Source organism: Podarcis gaigeae (assembly GCF_964106915.1).
Source record: "Podarcis gaigeae genome assembly, chromosome: 16".
NCBI classification, from domain to species: Eukaryota; Metazoa; Chordata; class Lepidosauria; order Squamata; family Lacertidae; genus Podarcis; species Podarcis gaigeae.
The window spans coordinates 27,495,686-27,508,112 of NC_139693.1; the positions used below are offsets into that span (position 1 = coordinate 27,495,686).

Here is a 12,427-nt window from a genome sequence, read left to right on the forward strand (position 1 = left end):
ATTTGCCTACAAATCCCACAGCATTCAACCAAGCCCCGAAATACCCTTGAATACAGATCATCCAACTGTCTTGCCCATTTAGGTTGGATGGGAGGTGGCGACCTTTATGAGGTTAATAATGAGTTGCAATATTGCCCGTGTTACCGCAGCCCCATCGCCCTCCTTGAAGCAAGCAAATCTGCCGAAATGAGCCCCCCCACCATGATTACAGCACCTCTCTGTGCCGGCAGTATTGAGAACAGGGACTGTACCATCCGGTGTTGCCTGCTGACGGGTTTTTTTTACATTTGACGTAATCGTGGTCAACTGGAGTAGCTGTGTAGGGTGGGGAAGTCAGACCTGGACCGGATGAGGAGGGGAGGGAAGTCCCTGGGCCCGGCACAGTCCCGGCAGAGGAGTGGGAGTCGTCATCCACCAGGCAGAGCTTTTCTCTGGAGGAGAAAGAAGGGAGGGAGGTTGTACTGACACACGGTAGCACCTATTACAGGGGGTGAGGGCTACCACTCAAATCCCTCTAAGGAGGTCTGTTGTCAGTGTCTGGCAGTTGCACTTTGGCTCTGCCTGGAAAGCCTCCCTGGCCCAACCAGCCATGGCAGGCAGCAGCTGCAACTGCCCCATCTGCTTGAGATACATGTGTTCACTTTAAGCCATTTTGGCGCTGGCCACGGAGCCTCCCATTTAACCTAAGCTCTCCCATTGACCCTGAGAAAGTCAGCACTCACTTTTCAGTTATTTTGGGGGTGTTCTTTTCATCCCCCCTGGCGAAAGGCCCCTCGGCAGCTTCCTTCATAAATGTGACCAGCATCTCGGCATCCACCCCAGAGTTGGGCTTCCCCACAAGCTTCAGAATGGAGGCGTGAAGCCGAAAATAGACCTAAGGGGAAGAAACAAAGGCAGGGCAACAACATCCTGAAATATTATGTATCCCAAAAAACCTAGCTGGCCATTTACCACTTTATTATCCATAGCAAATCATTCAATGTAAAGACGCCCGCTTGCTGTTGGCCGTGTAAGACAAAGAGGGCTGCTTTCTGCAGGATTGTGAGAAAGAAGCTGCTTGCCTGGGAAAGATGACAACTGGGGAGAAAAGCTGCCACGAATGATGGAGCGATAAAAGAGGGAAGAAAGAGAAATGGCTTGACCTTTGGACTGTATTTCTGAAAAACACTCTAAAGCTGCAGTTCTAAGACTTGGCTGGTGGTGGGTGGGGGTCACTGCCCAGCTCTCAATAGAAATCAGCCATATGAAACCACATCAGCGCTTGAGTTGGTGCAATTTCTTCCCTGGTTTAGGGGCATTTCAGGGGGCCGGAAAGGCTACAGATCCTTTGTATTCCTTCCGCCCCCCCCAAACCCCCACCCCAAGCAAGTTGCCTTTCCAGCCCTGGCAAAGTCAGGAGGGCAAAGCCTGCAGCTGCTTTGATGCTGACTCCCACACTAGCTCTCCCTCTCTGAGCTCCTTACCCGCCCTTCCTAGAGGGGGATCAGATGCAAAGGGAGGTAGTGGCTGCTATAAAGAACTCCTGCCCAGAACCTGCCAGTGGACCTTTCCCTCAAGAGCTCCGAGGGTTTTGTTCTGCTTCAAGGCCACGCCTGGCTGGCTGGCTTCCTTGCTTTTACCTCCAGGGCCTCCATTGCAAGCTCCGGCGGGTTATGATAGTGGATCTTCTTGGGGTACCTGGCCGCTTCCTCGTGCAGGAAATGGCCTGCCTGCTTGTAGTGACGGAGGTAGACCACAGGAGGCTGCTTCTGCTTCTCGGCAATCTTCCCCAGCATGTAGTGGATCAGCCACTCCTCCTCGTCTCCGTCTCCCTCACAGTGAGACGCTGAAATGAAGCAGTGCTTGGCTGTCTCCAGCATGCCGTCGCGCCGCTCTGCCATCTGAAACACGGGGAGGGAGCTTCAAGCCTTGCAGCAGCAGCAGCAAGGGCTGCTCGGGGTGGTTGCCTTTTTGGGTCTGGCGAGCCCCCGCTTCCCGACCCCGGCCGGGGCCTGCAAGCTCCAGCTCAAGCCCTCACCTGCTGCACGACCTCAGCCGGCAGCTCCGACTTCCACTGCTTCAGCTGCCTGGAGGCGAAGGAGTGCAAGGCATAGGACATGGTGCCGTACTCTATCCACAGGGAGAGGTTGGAGCCGTCAATCTCCAGGGCTCGCTTGAAGCAGCTCAGAACAGGGGTGGCGTGCTTCCAGATGAGGCCGTCGCTCTTCAGCTCGTTGGAGTTCAGCTTGTCTTGGATGCGGCTGGCTCGAGCCAGCGCCATGCCAGCCCAAGAGTCAAACCTGGGAGAAGAACAGCACACAACAACCCCCCACACTTTGAGAAGTTCAGTCCCGATCTCTCCCCCATCTCACTTTGCTATATCACAACAGCTTTTGTGTGTTTCTTCTAAAGGTGTTTATTATACCCCATCGTCAGTCACCTTTGCAGCCCTGAAGAGTTTGTGATCAGGGTATTTAAAAAAGACCACCTCCCTCCACTGGCTCTTGCGTTCCCTCCATGGATACTGCTGGAAGCTTTTCAGCTCAGGTGCCCAGATTTTAGAAAGCTTATCTGGACACACACACAAATTAGCACTTCCATGACGGTCATTATCCTGTGGCAGGGATTCAATCGCATACCTTCAATCGCATACCAGCAAATTTAGGTTCGTGCAATTAAAAAGGGTTCATGTGTTCTGGCACAACAACACACACCGGGGGGACTGGTTGTGCGTGCCTCTTCAAGGCAGCAGATGCCAACACAACCACAATGTGCCAGTGCTCAGGGCACAGGGAAAATGCAAGCAGCCCAAATGCAAGGGGCTCTTACATGACACACACACCCCATCCAGGGACCAACAATGAAATGACCAGGCATCTCATCTGGTGCCAGGGGTTCACTAAACTGACCTGTTAGGGCAGATGCAGATGTCATGCATGTAGAACTTGATGGCCTTAGACTGCTCCTTGTTCTTGAAGTGGTAATCTGCGAGGAGGTAGTACAGCTCTGTCACCACCGGAGGACAGTAGTCGGCACCCTCAGGAAGAGCTGGCACCTGGCAAGGAAGGGGAGAAGAAGGATGTCATGGGCAGCGGCTGACAACACCTGAATGTGCCTGTGGGAGGAGACTCCTCACAGCCTTGGGGCTCAGTGGAAGGAAAAAAGCTGTTGAGAAAACTGCAATTGGCTTAGCAGGGAATGCCATCCTCAGGCCTCACATTATTCTAATACAGGTGTGGGGAATTTGTGACTTTCCACATGTAATTGGACTCCAGCTCCCATCAGCTTTAGCAGCCAGCATGGCTCAGGGATGATGGGAGTTCATAGAAACATAGAATAGTAGAGCCAAGGGTCATCAAGTCCAACAGCTTCTAGAGAGCCAAAACAGGTTCTAAATGAAGCAATACGTGAGAATAAGACTTTGAGAGAACTTAAACAAAAGAGCAGACATCACAAAAAGATGGAATTCAATTGCTGGATGCCCACAAGGCAGTGAAGTCACTTCTCCGTTACAAATAGCCTGTATCTGAATGCATCAGCAAACCAGGCTCCTTGTTGACAAATGCACCCCGCCCCCACCCCTGGGAGAAGGAAGGCAGGAGCCCCAGCAGCACCCCCTCCCCCTCCCTCTTAATCACCCCCCAAATGATGCAAGAGGCTTGTACCTTGCTCAGAGTCCCTTCAATGTAGCTAGACACCTCCTCTATCCTCAGCATAGGCTTGTCTGTCCGAGGGACAATGGTGGCCATCTTCTTCAGAAGGTTGGCCAGGTCAGCAGACACTGTACTGGTTTTGTAGCTGTCAAATTCAGGAAGGGTCTTGGGCTTGAAATATTCAAACATGAACAAGGCGTCTTCCCACATCAGATCCACCTTGGAGAGAAGGCACGAAATGCATCAGGCCTTGCCAGGAACAAGAGGAGCTAAGTCAGATTTCGAGTGTACATCTCAGTCCAGCGCTGCTTAGTAACACAGAAAGCTGCCTTATGCGGCTGAGTGGCAAAGGACATGTTGGTAGAGCATGGGGCTCTTATTAATCTCAGGGTCAAGGGTTCAAGCCCCAAGTTGGGCAAAAGGATTCCTGGAATAGATGACCTTTGTGGTTCCTTCCAGCTCCACAATTCTTTGAGTCAGGCCACTAGTTCATCGAAGCCAGGAATGCCTACACTGACTGGCAGCAGCTCCTCCAGGATTTCCAGGCAGGGTTCTCTCCAAACCCTGTCTGGAGATGCTGCTGGACTGAACCTGGGACCTGTGTGCAATACAGATGCTCTGCCACAGAGTTGCAATGGCCCTTCCCCACACCTGGGAGGAGAAGGAAGACAAGGTCTACTCTGAGTCCAGCATTCCCCCATGCAGGTAACAAAGATGTCCTTGGGGAGTAGCCAAGGGCTGCTGCTTTCCATCTCCAGTTCGTGGGATTCCAATCTCTGGAAGCAGAGAGACCTGCCTGTCATTGAGCATCCTGCCTTTTCTCTCCAAAGGAGACCTGAGATAGTCTCACCTGCTGCGTGGAATGTTCTTCCAGGTACCGAGCCTTGCTCTTTTTGCTCGGGAAGCTATACAGGCAATAAAAGCATTGCTCCAGAGCTGTCTCCAGCTCTTCCTTATAGGGATGAGTGTCCTCGGAGGTAGAGGCCAAAAGCTCTTTTTGCAGCACCCGTACCTGGAATGACAAAATTCACTGAGGTCCAGGCTACCACCTGGGCAGGGGATGGCTAAAGAAGCCTCGAAGAAAGCGTGCTGCTTGGTGGGTGAGGAACATTCCTCTCTCCACGTGATCCACAGATCTCTCAAAGAGTGGGGAGAGGAAGAGGGTTAATCTGGGCTATTTCAAGCAGGGCTACTCACATAGAACTTAAGAAGGGCTCCGTCTGAGTTACAACACCACGATCTCCTCCCAAGGTATTCGTGAGCAGTGTTCAGAAGCATCAGGGAAGAGGGCAGCATAGGAGTGTCCAGAGTCTGAGCTGCTGATGACAAAATGAATGTGAAGTAATTGTCGGACAAACAAAAAGCCGCAGATCTAGTATGGGAGGTGCATGAGTCAAATGGGCAAGAAGCAGCTGGCCCAGCCATACCTGATGGCCCCTGGACTAACCCCCAATACAGGGAAAGACCCAGTTGTTTTACTATGTTCACCAAAAATGCTTGCTGTCTGCTCAGAACAAGGAAGTCCCACAATAAACATTTTTCTCTGCAGGAACCTCCACCCCGAAAACTCAATTTTGTTAGGGTGGGGAGAGGAATATTTTGGTCTCTCCAAATAGGAGGGGAGATTTGGGTATGGTGGTGGAAGCACCTGTTATGGCAGCAGTAACAGTTTCTACTTCCACACCACCACTACCCTTTGCTAAACAGCTTAGGAGCTGGTGGTTTTGGAAATGGCAACAGGAGTTCTGGCTGCCGTCACACTTCCTCTCCGCCCCCCAAGCCTGGAGTGCCTCTGGAACGTGAACATGTGAACATCATTCCATGGGCTCTCTGAAGAATAGCAACGGAGGCTGGAGTAATTCCACCTGTTTATTAAAAAAGAAGGGGTAAGGGCCATCTGCCCCGGAATTTTTTTTGAAGGCCCCAAAATCACACCCCAAAGTAATCACTGGCTAGCCAGTTCCAGCAGCCCTTTCACTTGTTCCAGGCAACCTCCAGCCTGAGAAGGGAGAACCTGGAGGGCTCTTGCACACAGGCAATGTTTTGCTACAGAGAGCCATTTCTAACAATATGTTTGTCTTCCGTGTGCAAGAATCCAGTGACAAGACTGACAAGGAAGGCTACAAGGGACGTTGCCATTGGTCTGCATGCATTCTGGTGCTCTGTCTTTTTGCCTTGTTTTGGCAGGCACAGATTTCCTGAATGCCCAACTCAACCTCTCATGGAAGAACACAGCCGCTTCCCACCCACCGCAGAGGGCACAGTTGTTCCCCACCTTCCTCATTTTGGCTCTGCAGCTGCTGCTCCTCCTGTTGGCAGCAGAGGGAGCGGAAGGCGTCTTCTTCATGCTGAATGATTCTGTGAAGAATAATCCAGGGAAGCACCGAAGATACAGAAGGCTCTTTGGGCTCCTCCTGGACAGCCATGCTGCAGTCGATGATCTGGGGTGGAGGGGTTTCAAGGAACAGAAGTGGGGCAAGTTAAACCCACAGAGGGGACAACATTCAGCTCTTCTAACAGGAACATACTAGTGACAGGCATTCAAGTCATCACCCAAGTGGCCCCAGAATGACCAAGCTGGTTTCAGGCTCATAAAACAATAGGGGATGTTCTTCACTTACACAAACATGCCCCCCTCCAAATTCATCAGGGGCTGAATCTGGCTGCACAACAGAGCAGTAGGAAAACTGCTTAGCCATGTAGCAACACTAAACCACATTTCCAAATGGATACTGGCAGAGCCATGCGCTGAGCAAGACTAACCCTTCCCTGAGCCAACCCTCTCCTCCCAAGAGAAACTCATGGCGGCAGCCAGGGCAGAAAGGAGTGGTCAACAGGGGCAGCCAAAGTGTGTGAGAGGGTGGAAGGCTCTTTAAACACACACACTGCCAAGGCTGCATAGAGCCTTCAGCTGCCACCCAAGTAAGGATGGAAACTGGAGACTTGGAAAGAGGCTGAGGATAGGCAGAGAGAGAGAGAGAGAGAGAGAGAGAGAGAGAGAGAGAGAGAGAGAGAGAGAAAGAAAGAAAGAAAGAAAGAAAGAAAGAAAGAAAGAAAGAAAGAAAGAAAGAAAGCGAGCCCCTCAAAGCAGAGGGTGCAGCTGAGCTCTAACCTAGGAGGAAACTAGTATTCTTGCTCTCCTTCCCCCTCTGCCACTACCCATTACAAAAAGTCTGCTTTTGTATTTCTCCTTCTTGCTTCTCTTCTAGCGGGCACTGTTGAGAGGACAGGAACTGCAACTGCTCTTACAGCCAAAGAAAGGGGTTTGGGGTTTAGCTTTTGCTCTGGATTACGCAGTACCTTCCTTTTCCCACTCCCCCTGGAAACCAATACTTGCGCCAGCTTTGTTTGCTTTCATTTTGCTGTGTGATTAAGTGTTAGGCAACCCCAGTTTAAGGGCCAAACCAAGGCCATGAGCTGCCACTGGGAGCTGGAAGACCTCCAGAGCTGCCCCCCTCCTAAGACCTGGCAGGCTCCCATTCCAATGCTCTGTACTCAGAGCCCCTGGGGAATGACTCTCCTCCCCTGGCTGCTTTTGATATATTAAAATGACGTTTCCACCAGCAACTGCAGACCAGACCCTCATGTCACCAGTGGCTCAGAGAAAGGCTGCCAACAGGTCTCCTGCTCTCCAGGAGCAATGTGGGTCCTCAGGCAAAGAGCGGGATACCTGGACGAGGTTGCTGGTCAGTCGGACCAGGCTCTGCAAGGCTGGTGGCTCCTCCAGGCTGCTGCTGTCCGAGGAAAGGGAGCAGTCGATCCCCGCGAGCAGCTGCGTGACAGTGGCCACCCACTCCTCCTTGGCAGATGCCTCTGTCATGTTGATCATCTGCTGAAAGGCTTCGTTCAGGGCAACTTCCGAGCACTCAAAGCACTGTCGGTAGTCCTGCAGCTTGAGCAGGGAATCCTGAGGAGCATTAAAGAAGAAGAGACGCCTTGGAGGAAAACATGCAAGAGCATTTGCAAGACAGCTGCTGGGAAACTTTCCTAGATCTGCACATGGAAGGGCAATGAGAGGCATGCCCATGTAGGTTCCCTATGGAGAGGGCACCGGTGCTTGTGGCAAAGAGCACTTGGGCTGAAAAGGCCGAAAGGTGCGGACAGCAGGTTCCTGTACACCCTCTGTTTCTCTGCATTTGTGTGACGTGACCAGGATAAACACGAAGCACTACATAAAAGCCATCAAGAAAACACCCCGAGGACTCCTCAAGAACCTACAAAGAGCCCTGCTGGATCAGGCCAATGGCCCATCTAATCTAGCATCCCTATCTAACAATAGCCAACCAGCTACCCACAAGCAGGACTTGAGCACAAGGACACTCTCCCTCGCCTTCCCTAACACCATGGTTTCCAACAACTTGGGTGTTCATTTCCTTGAAAACAGCTTCGAACAGCAGCACACCCAGAGTGCTTTCCCCTCCGCACAGCGAAAGGAACAAGCACCGTAACGCCAGAGTCAGCCTAGTGAACCTGCTGGTTGTTTTGCTGGCTGATGTTTCCTGGCAGCCTCTGCTGCAACCATCAAGGCTGGCTATGCCGCTTTGGCCTTCTCTGCTGCCCTCAGACAACCCCACCTGCAGCAGGAGCAGCTGAGCCGGCCTCTCGGGAATGGAGATGACAAATTCCAGGTGCTTCGTCCGGCCATATCCGCTGAAACACAAGGTGGGCCGCAGCAGACGCACCACCGCTTTGTAGTCGCCGGCCTCGTACAAGCGCTGGATCTCCTCCAGGGACTGGCATCTCTCCAGGGACTTGAGGTTCTTCTCAATCTGCAAGAGTCACACACTGCATGTTGCAAGCGGCAATCGTCTCTCACGCATTCCACAAGCAACAGAATTAGCTGCTCTGAAGGCAGCAACGGACCAAGGTGAAAGTAAGGCAGAAACCCAACTGAAGGACACTGGACTGCTTCATTTCAGTTTTCAAACCAGAACCACAAATCACAGGTAGTTTAGTCAAGCATTTATACAAAGCTTTCTGAGACAAAGTTGAGCCAGTGGCCCACTTAGCTCAACAGTGTCCACACTGACAGGCAGAGGGTGTTTCCTTGAGGGGCTGAACCCAGGACCTTCAACACACAAAGTACACACACACACTTTGGTAATGGGGTCATGGCTGCTTCCATGTTTGCATCCCCGACATAACTGCTATGCGTTCATCCTCACGAGGAAGGCAAGTGCAGCCAGCCTCTTGTTGTGACCCAAATGTTCCCACGTCCAGCTGGTGTTACCTCTTCCAACGAGACCACAGAGTCCACATGGAGATTTGGCAACCGGATCACCACGCCCTCGTCACCAGTTTTGGCCTGCACTGCAGCAGAGCTCTGGAGCATCTCTGTGCAGACGTCATAGTTCTCCAAGGCCTGCTCCATGTCCCCCTGGGAAAGCAAGCAGCATGCTCAGCTGCAGCCTGCCAGCTAAGCTTCTTCCCCCAGCCAGCCCCTCCCAGGAACTCCATACCCCAAGCTGCTTTTTGCAAAGCCTTTTGCTCATGTTTTTTTAAACTCACTCTGCCTTTATACCCAGATTTCCACTTTAGCCTCACAGTAGAGAAGCTGTGTGCCCAGTGTCTAAAGATCTAAAGCCAGTAGTGCTTAATTAGGTAATCTGCTGCAAACACCACAGAAGCTGTGCAGCACCAGGAGTCCCCCCTCCCCAAAAAACCCCGAAATACAAACCTGCAGGGCCAGGAAGCGAGCCTTCAGCCAATACACCCGAACCACGAACTCCAGCCAGCCCTCCTCAAAGAGGTCTCGCTGAGAAGAGGCAAAGGAGAGCTGAAGCAGATCCCCCAGGAAGTGGCTGCCAGGGAAATCAGGACCAAACTTCCCGTTTACAGAGCTGCCCGCAGGGCCGTTCCTTGGAGACACTGAAACAGTTTATTTCACAGTTCAGAACAAGGTTCTAGGCTGAGAGCTCAGATTCTTCGCAGCTCAAAGTCTAAACAACATCACTGGGAGCAGAGAACCCCAAGATCTGCACCTGAGAGAAGCCGACTGAGGAAACATAACAGAGAAAAACTCGCTTCTCTTTTGCAAGGCGTTGGGTTTGCTTATGAAGCAGTGAACCCCAGAAGCTGCCCTGTCCTGCTCCAGGCCCATCTGACCCAACTGGCTGGGGACTCTCCAGTCTCCTCCAACCTGACTTCAATGCCAAAAGGTCAACTTGGGAATGTCTATGTGCAAACCTCAAGATCGACTACCAGGCCCAGCTTCTAAGTTCAGGCACGTGTTTCCTGTGGGGACTCGTATCTCACCGCAGGGAGTTTGCAGGGCCTTTCCTCGGAAGAAGCACTTGCTAACACCCAGTGCTCACTCACCCATTGAGCTCTTCCCTTTGGTCAGCAGCCACTGGTCAAGCTGTAGCTCCATGCAGGACAGACTCATCAGCATCATATCCTAGAGCAGAGACAAAAGTGGGGGTGGGTGGGGAGAGGAGGGTTAGGAAAGCATCAGGGGGTTGGAGGGGGAATCGTTTGCAATTTGCACTTCCAGAGGAAAAGTCCTTCTTATGAGGAGAAGTAGTGTTGACTATAGTATTTGTGGAAAATCAGAAACAGCAGCAGAAAGACATTTTGCTGCAGAGAGAAGCAGCATCAGGAGGGGACTGGCCCCCTGGCTCGCTCTTCAAACCTTCATCTCACGACACCTAATAAAAGCTTGATCCTAAAAATAAAGGGAGCAGTGAGCATCTTGCCAGCTAAGTTTGTCCTGATGGGAAAAGTTTGCGGAGGGATTTACTCCCAACTGTCAATCCAGATACAAACCTGGAGCCAGTGGAGGTCCTAGGACACTTTTCCCATGGGAAGGGTATGCAGATGGCCTAAGTATCAACCTCTGGGTAGGTCCCAGCCAGTGAAAAGGGGTGCCGAGCATTATCCTCCTGCCTCCAATCACTCAGTCATAGAACACTCCCTGATGCTACACCTCCAGTCTTGTTGCACCTCCAGTTAAACACCATCTCAGGAACCAGGGCTGGGGAAAGCTCCCACAGCAGATTTACACTGATTTTTCTCCAACTCTCCATTCCATCAGGCTGTGGCTTAGGAAGAAGCTGGGGCTACCTTTGAAGGAGACCCGGAAACTGCAACCAGAATGCGGCAGCTAGACTGGTTACTGGGAGTGGCCGCCGGGAGCACATAACACCGGTTCTGAGAGATCTGCATTGGTTCCCAGTACGTTTCCGAGCACAATTCAAAGTGTTGGTGCTGACCTTTAAAGACCTAAACGGCCTCGGTCCTGTATACCTGAAGGAGCGTCTCCACTCCCATCGTTCAGCCCGGACACTGAGATCCAGCGCCGAGGGCCTTCTGGCGGTTCCCTCATTGCGAGAAGTAAGGTTACAGGGAACCAGGCAGAAGGCCTTCTTGGTAGTGGCGCCTGCCCTGTGGAACGCCCTCCCAGCAGATGTCAAGGCAATAAACAACTATGTTACTTTTAAAAGACAACTGAAGGCAGCCCTCTTTAGGGAAGTTTTTAATGTCTGATGCTGTGCTGTTTTTAATATTCAGTTGGAAGCCGCCCAGAGTGGCTGGGGAAACCCAGCCAAATGGGTGGGGCATAAATAATAAATAATAAATTATTATTATTATTATTATTATTATTATTATTATTATTATTATTATTATGGCCCTACTTCCCCTCTCCCAGAATTATATCCATCCCAGCCAGTCACTGTAAGAACCACTATGTAGCTTTAAGAACTGATGCTGATGTCTTCTTCCTCCTCCCTCTCCATTCCTTTTTCCTTTTGCGTTGTGTCTCTTAAGAATGCAAGTCTGCGAGGAGACACTTGTTTTTCTGACAGTATGCAAGTCGCCCTGAGAGCCTTTTCAGCTGAAGTGTAGGATAAAAGCAACAGCAAAGAAGCAGAGACATGCTCTGCGGATCGTAGCCCATGCCTGGAGCCATGTCTCTTGCTACCAGACACAGCTCTGTGTTCCTGCTATACAGGAACTAAGTCTCTCTCACACATGTACACTTTAGAGGTGGTACTTGGGTGGCAACAGAGCAAGGTCACTTCCAGAAGTATTTCCTTACCCTGATGTGCTCGTTGGGACAGTCCCTTAGCAGCGGATTGGGGAGGCTGCTGCTGTGCTTCCTCCAGCTGTTGTAGATGTTCAGCACAACCTCAGCCAAGCCCGGCGGCCATTTCACAAGGAACTTCAGGCTGATCACTTTCAGGTACCTCATCATCAACTCAAGGATGCCCCCATTGTTCAAGTTAGCCAAGAGGAAGTTATGAACATCCTGCTTCTCTGGAAGAAAAAAGTTAACACAATGTACATGGAAAGAAGCAACCACTTCTCCCCTCCCCAGCCTCCCTACAGTGAGGTATGAAGCAAACATTCTGTGACATCAGAGCAGCTCACCCAATCCACCAAAGGCTTCACCACAAAATTATACTACCTTCCAAATATTGGATCAAATTAATGAATGTAATCCTTTTGGGGGGAGTCCCTCAGCTGAAACACAGAAGCCAGGGAAAGTCCCTACCGTACTCCATGCATGTTGTTGAGTCACATGGCATCCTGTGGGTGCCCACATGCTGGAAATTTTCCTCCTTGGCCTCAGACTGGACCTCGTAGCCGCTGAAAGGACCCTCGTCTTCTTCTGGGTCAGGTTTCCTCAGGCTGACAGGAAAAGCAAAACAAAGAGCAAAGCAAAGCATCAATGCTCTGGACCTTGGCAGCCCCTCACAAGGCAGGCATCAAAACACACTCCTGTTATAGCAACTTTGCAAGAAACATGCAATTCCCAGAAGCTAGATTTATTTTCCCAACACACAAATCAAAGT

The 12,427-nt window shown here is 51.3% G+C and overlaps 1 protein-coding gene across 1 annotated transcript in view; it reads right to left on the minus strand.

Annotated features, from left to right (window-relative positions):
• The window catches only part of CABIN1 (calcineurin binding protein 1), a 60,672-nt gene that overhangs the window by 41,064 nt on the left and 7,181 nt on the right, over positions 1-12,427 (minus strand). The window contains 17 exon segments of the mRNA XM_083716796.1: positions 252-282; positions 284-431; positions 723-874; positions 1,620-1,880; positions 2,018-2,279; positions 2,889-3,034; positions 3,645-3,851; positions 4,483-4,644; positions 4,830-4,951; positions 5,908-6,073; positions 7,303-7,539; positions 8,207-8,401; positions 8,863-9,009; positions 9,310-9,500; positions 9,951-10,029; positions 11,671-11,888; positions 12,127-12,263. Of these exon segments, the coding sequence (XP_083572922.1) occupies positions 252-282; positions 284-431; positions 723-874; positions 1,620-1,880; positions 2,018-2,279; positions 2,889-3,034; positions 3,645-3,851; positions 4,483-4,644; positions 4,830-4,951; positions 5,908-6,073; positions 7,303-7,539; positions 8,207-8,401; positions 8,863-9,009; positions 9,310-9,500; positions 9,951-10,029; positions 11,671-11,888; positions 12,127-12,263 (2,861 nt within the window).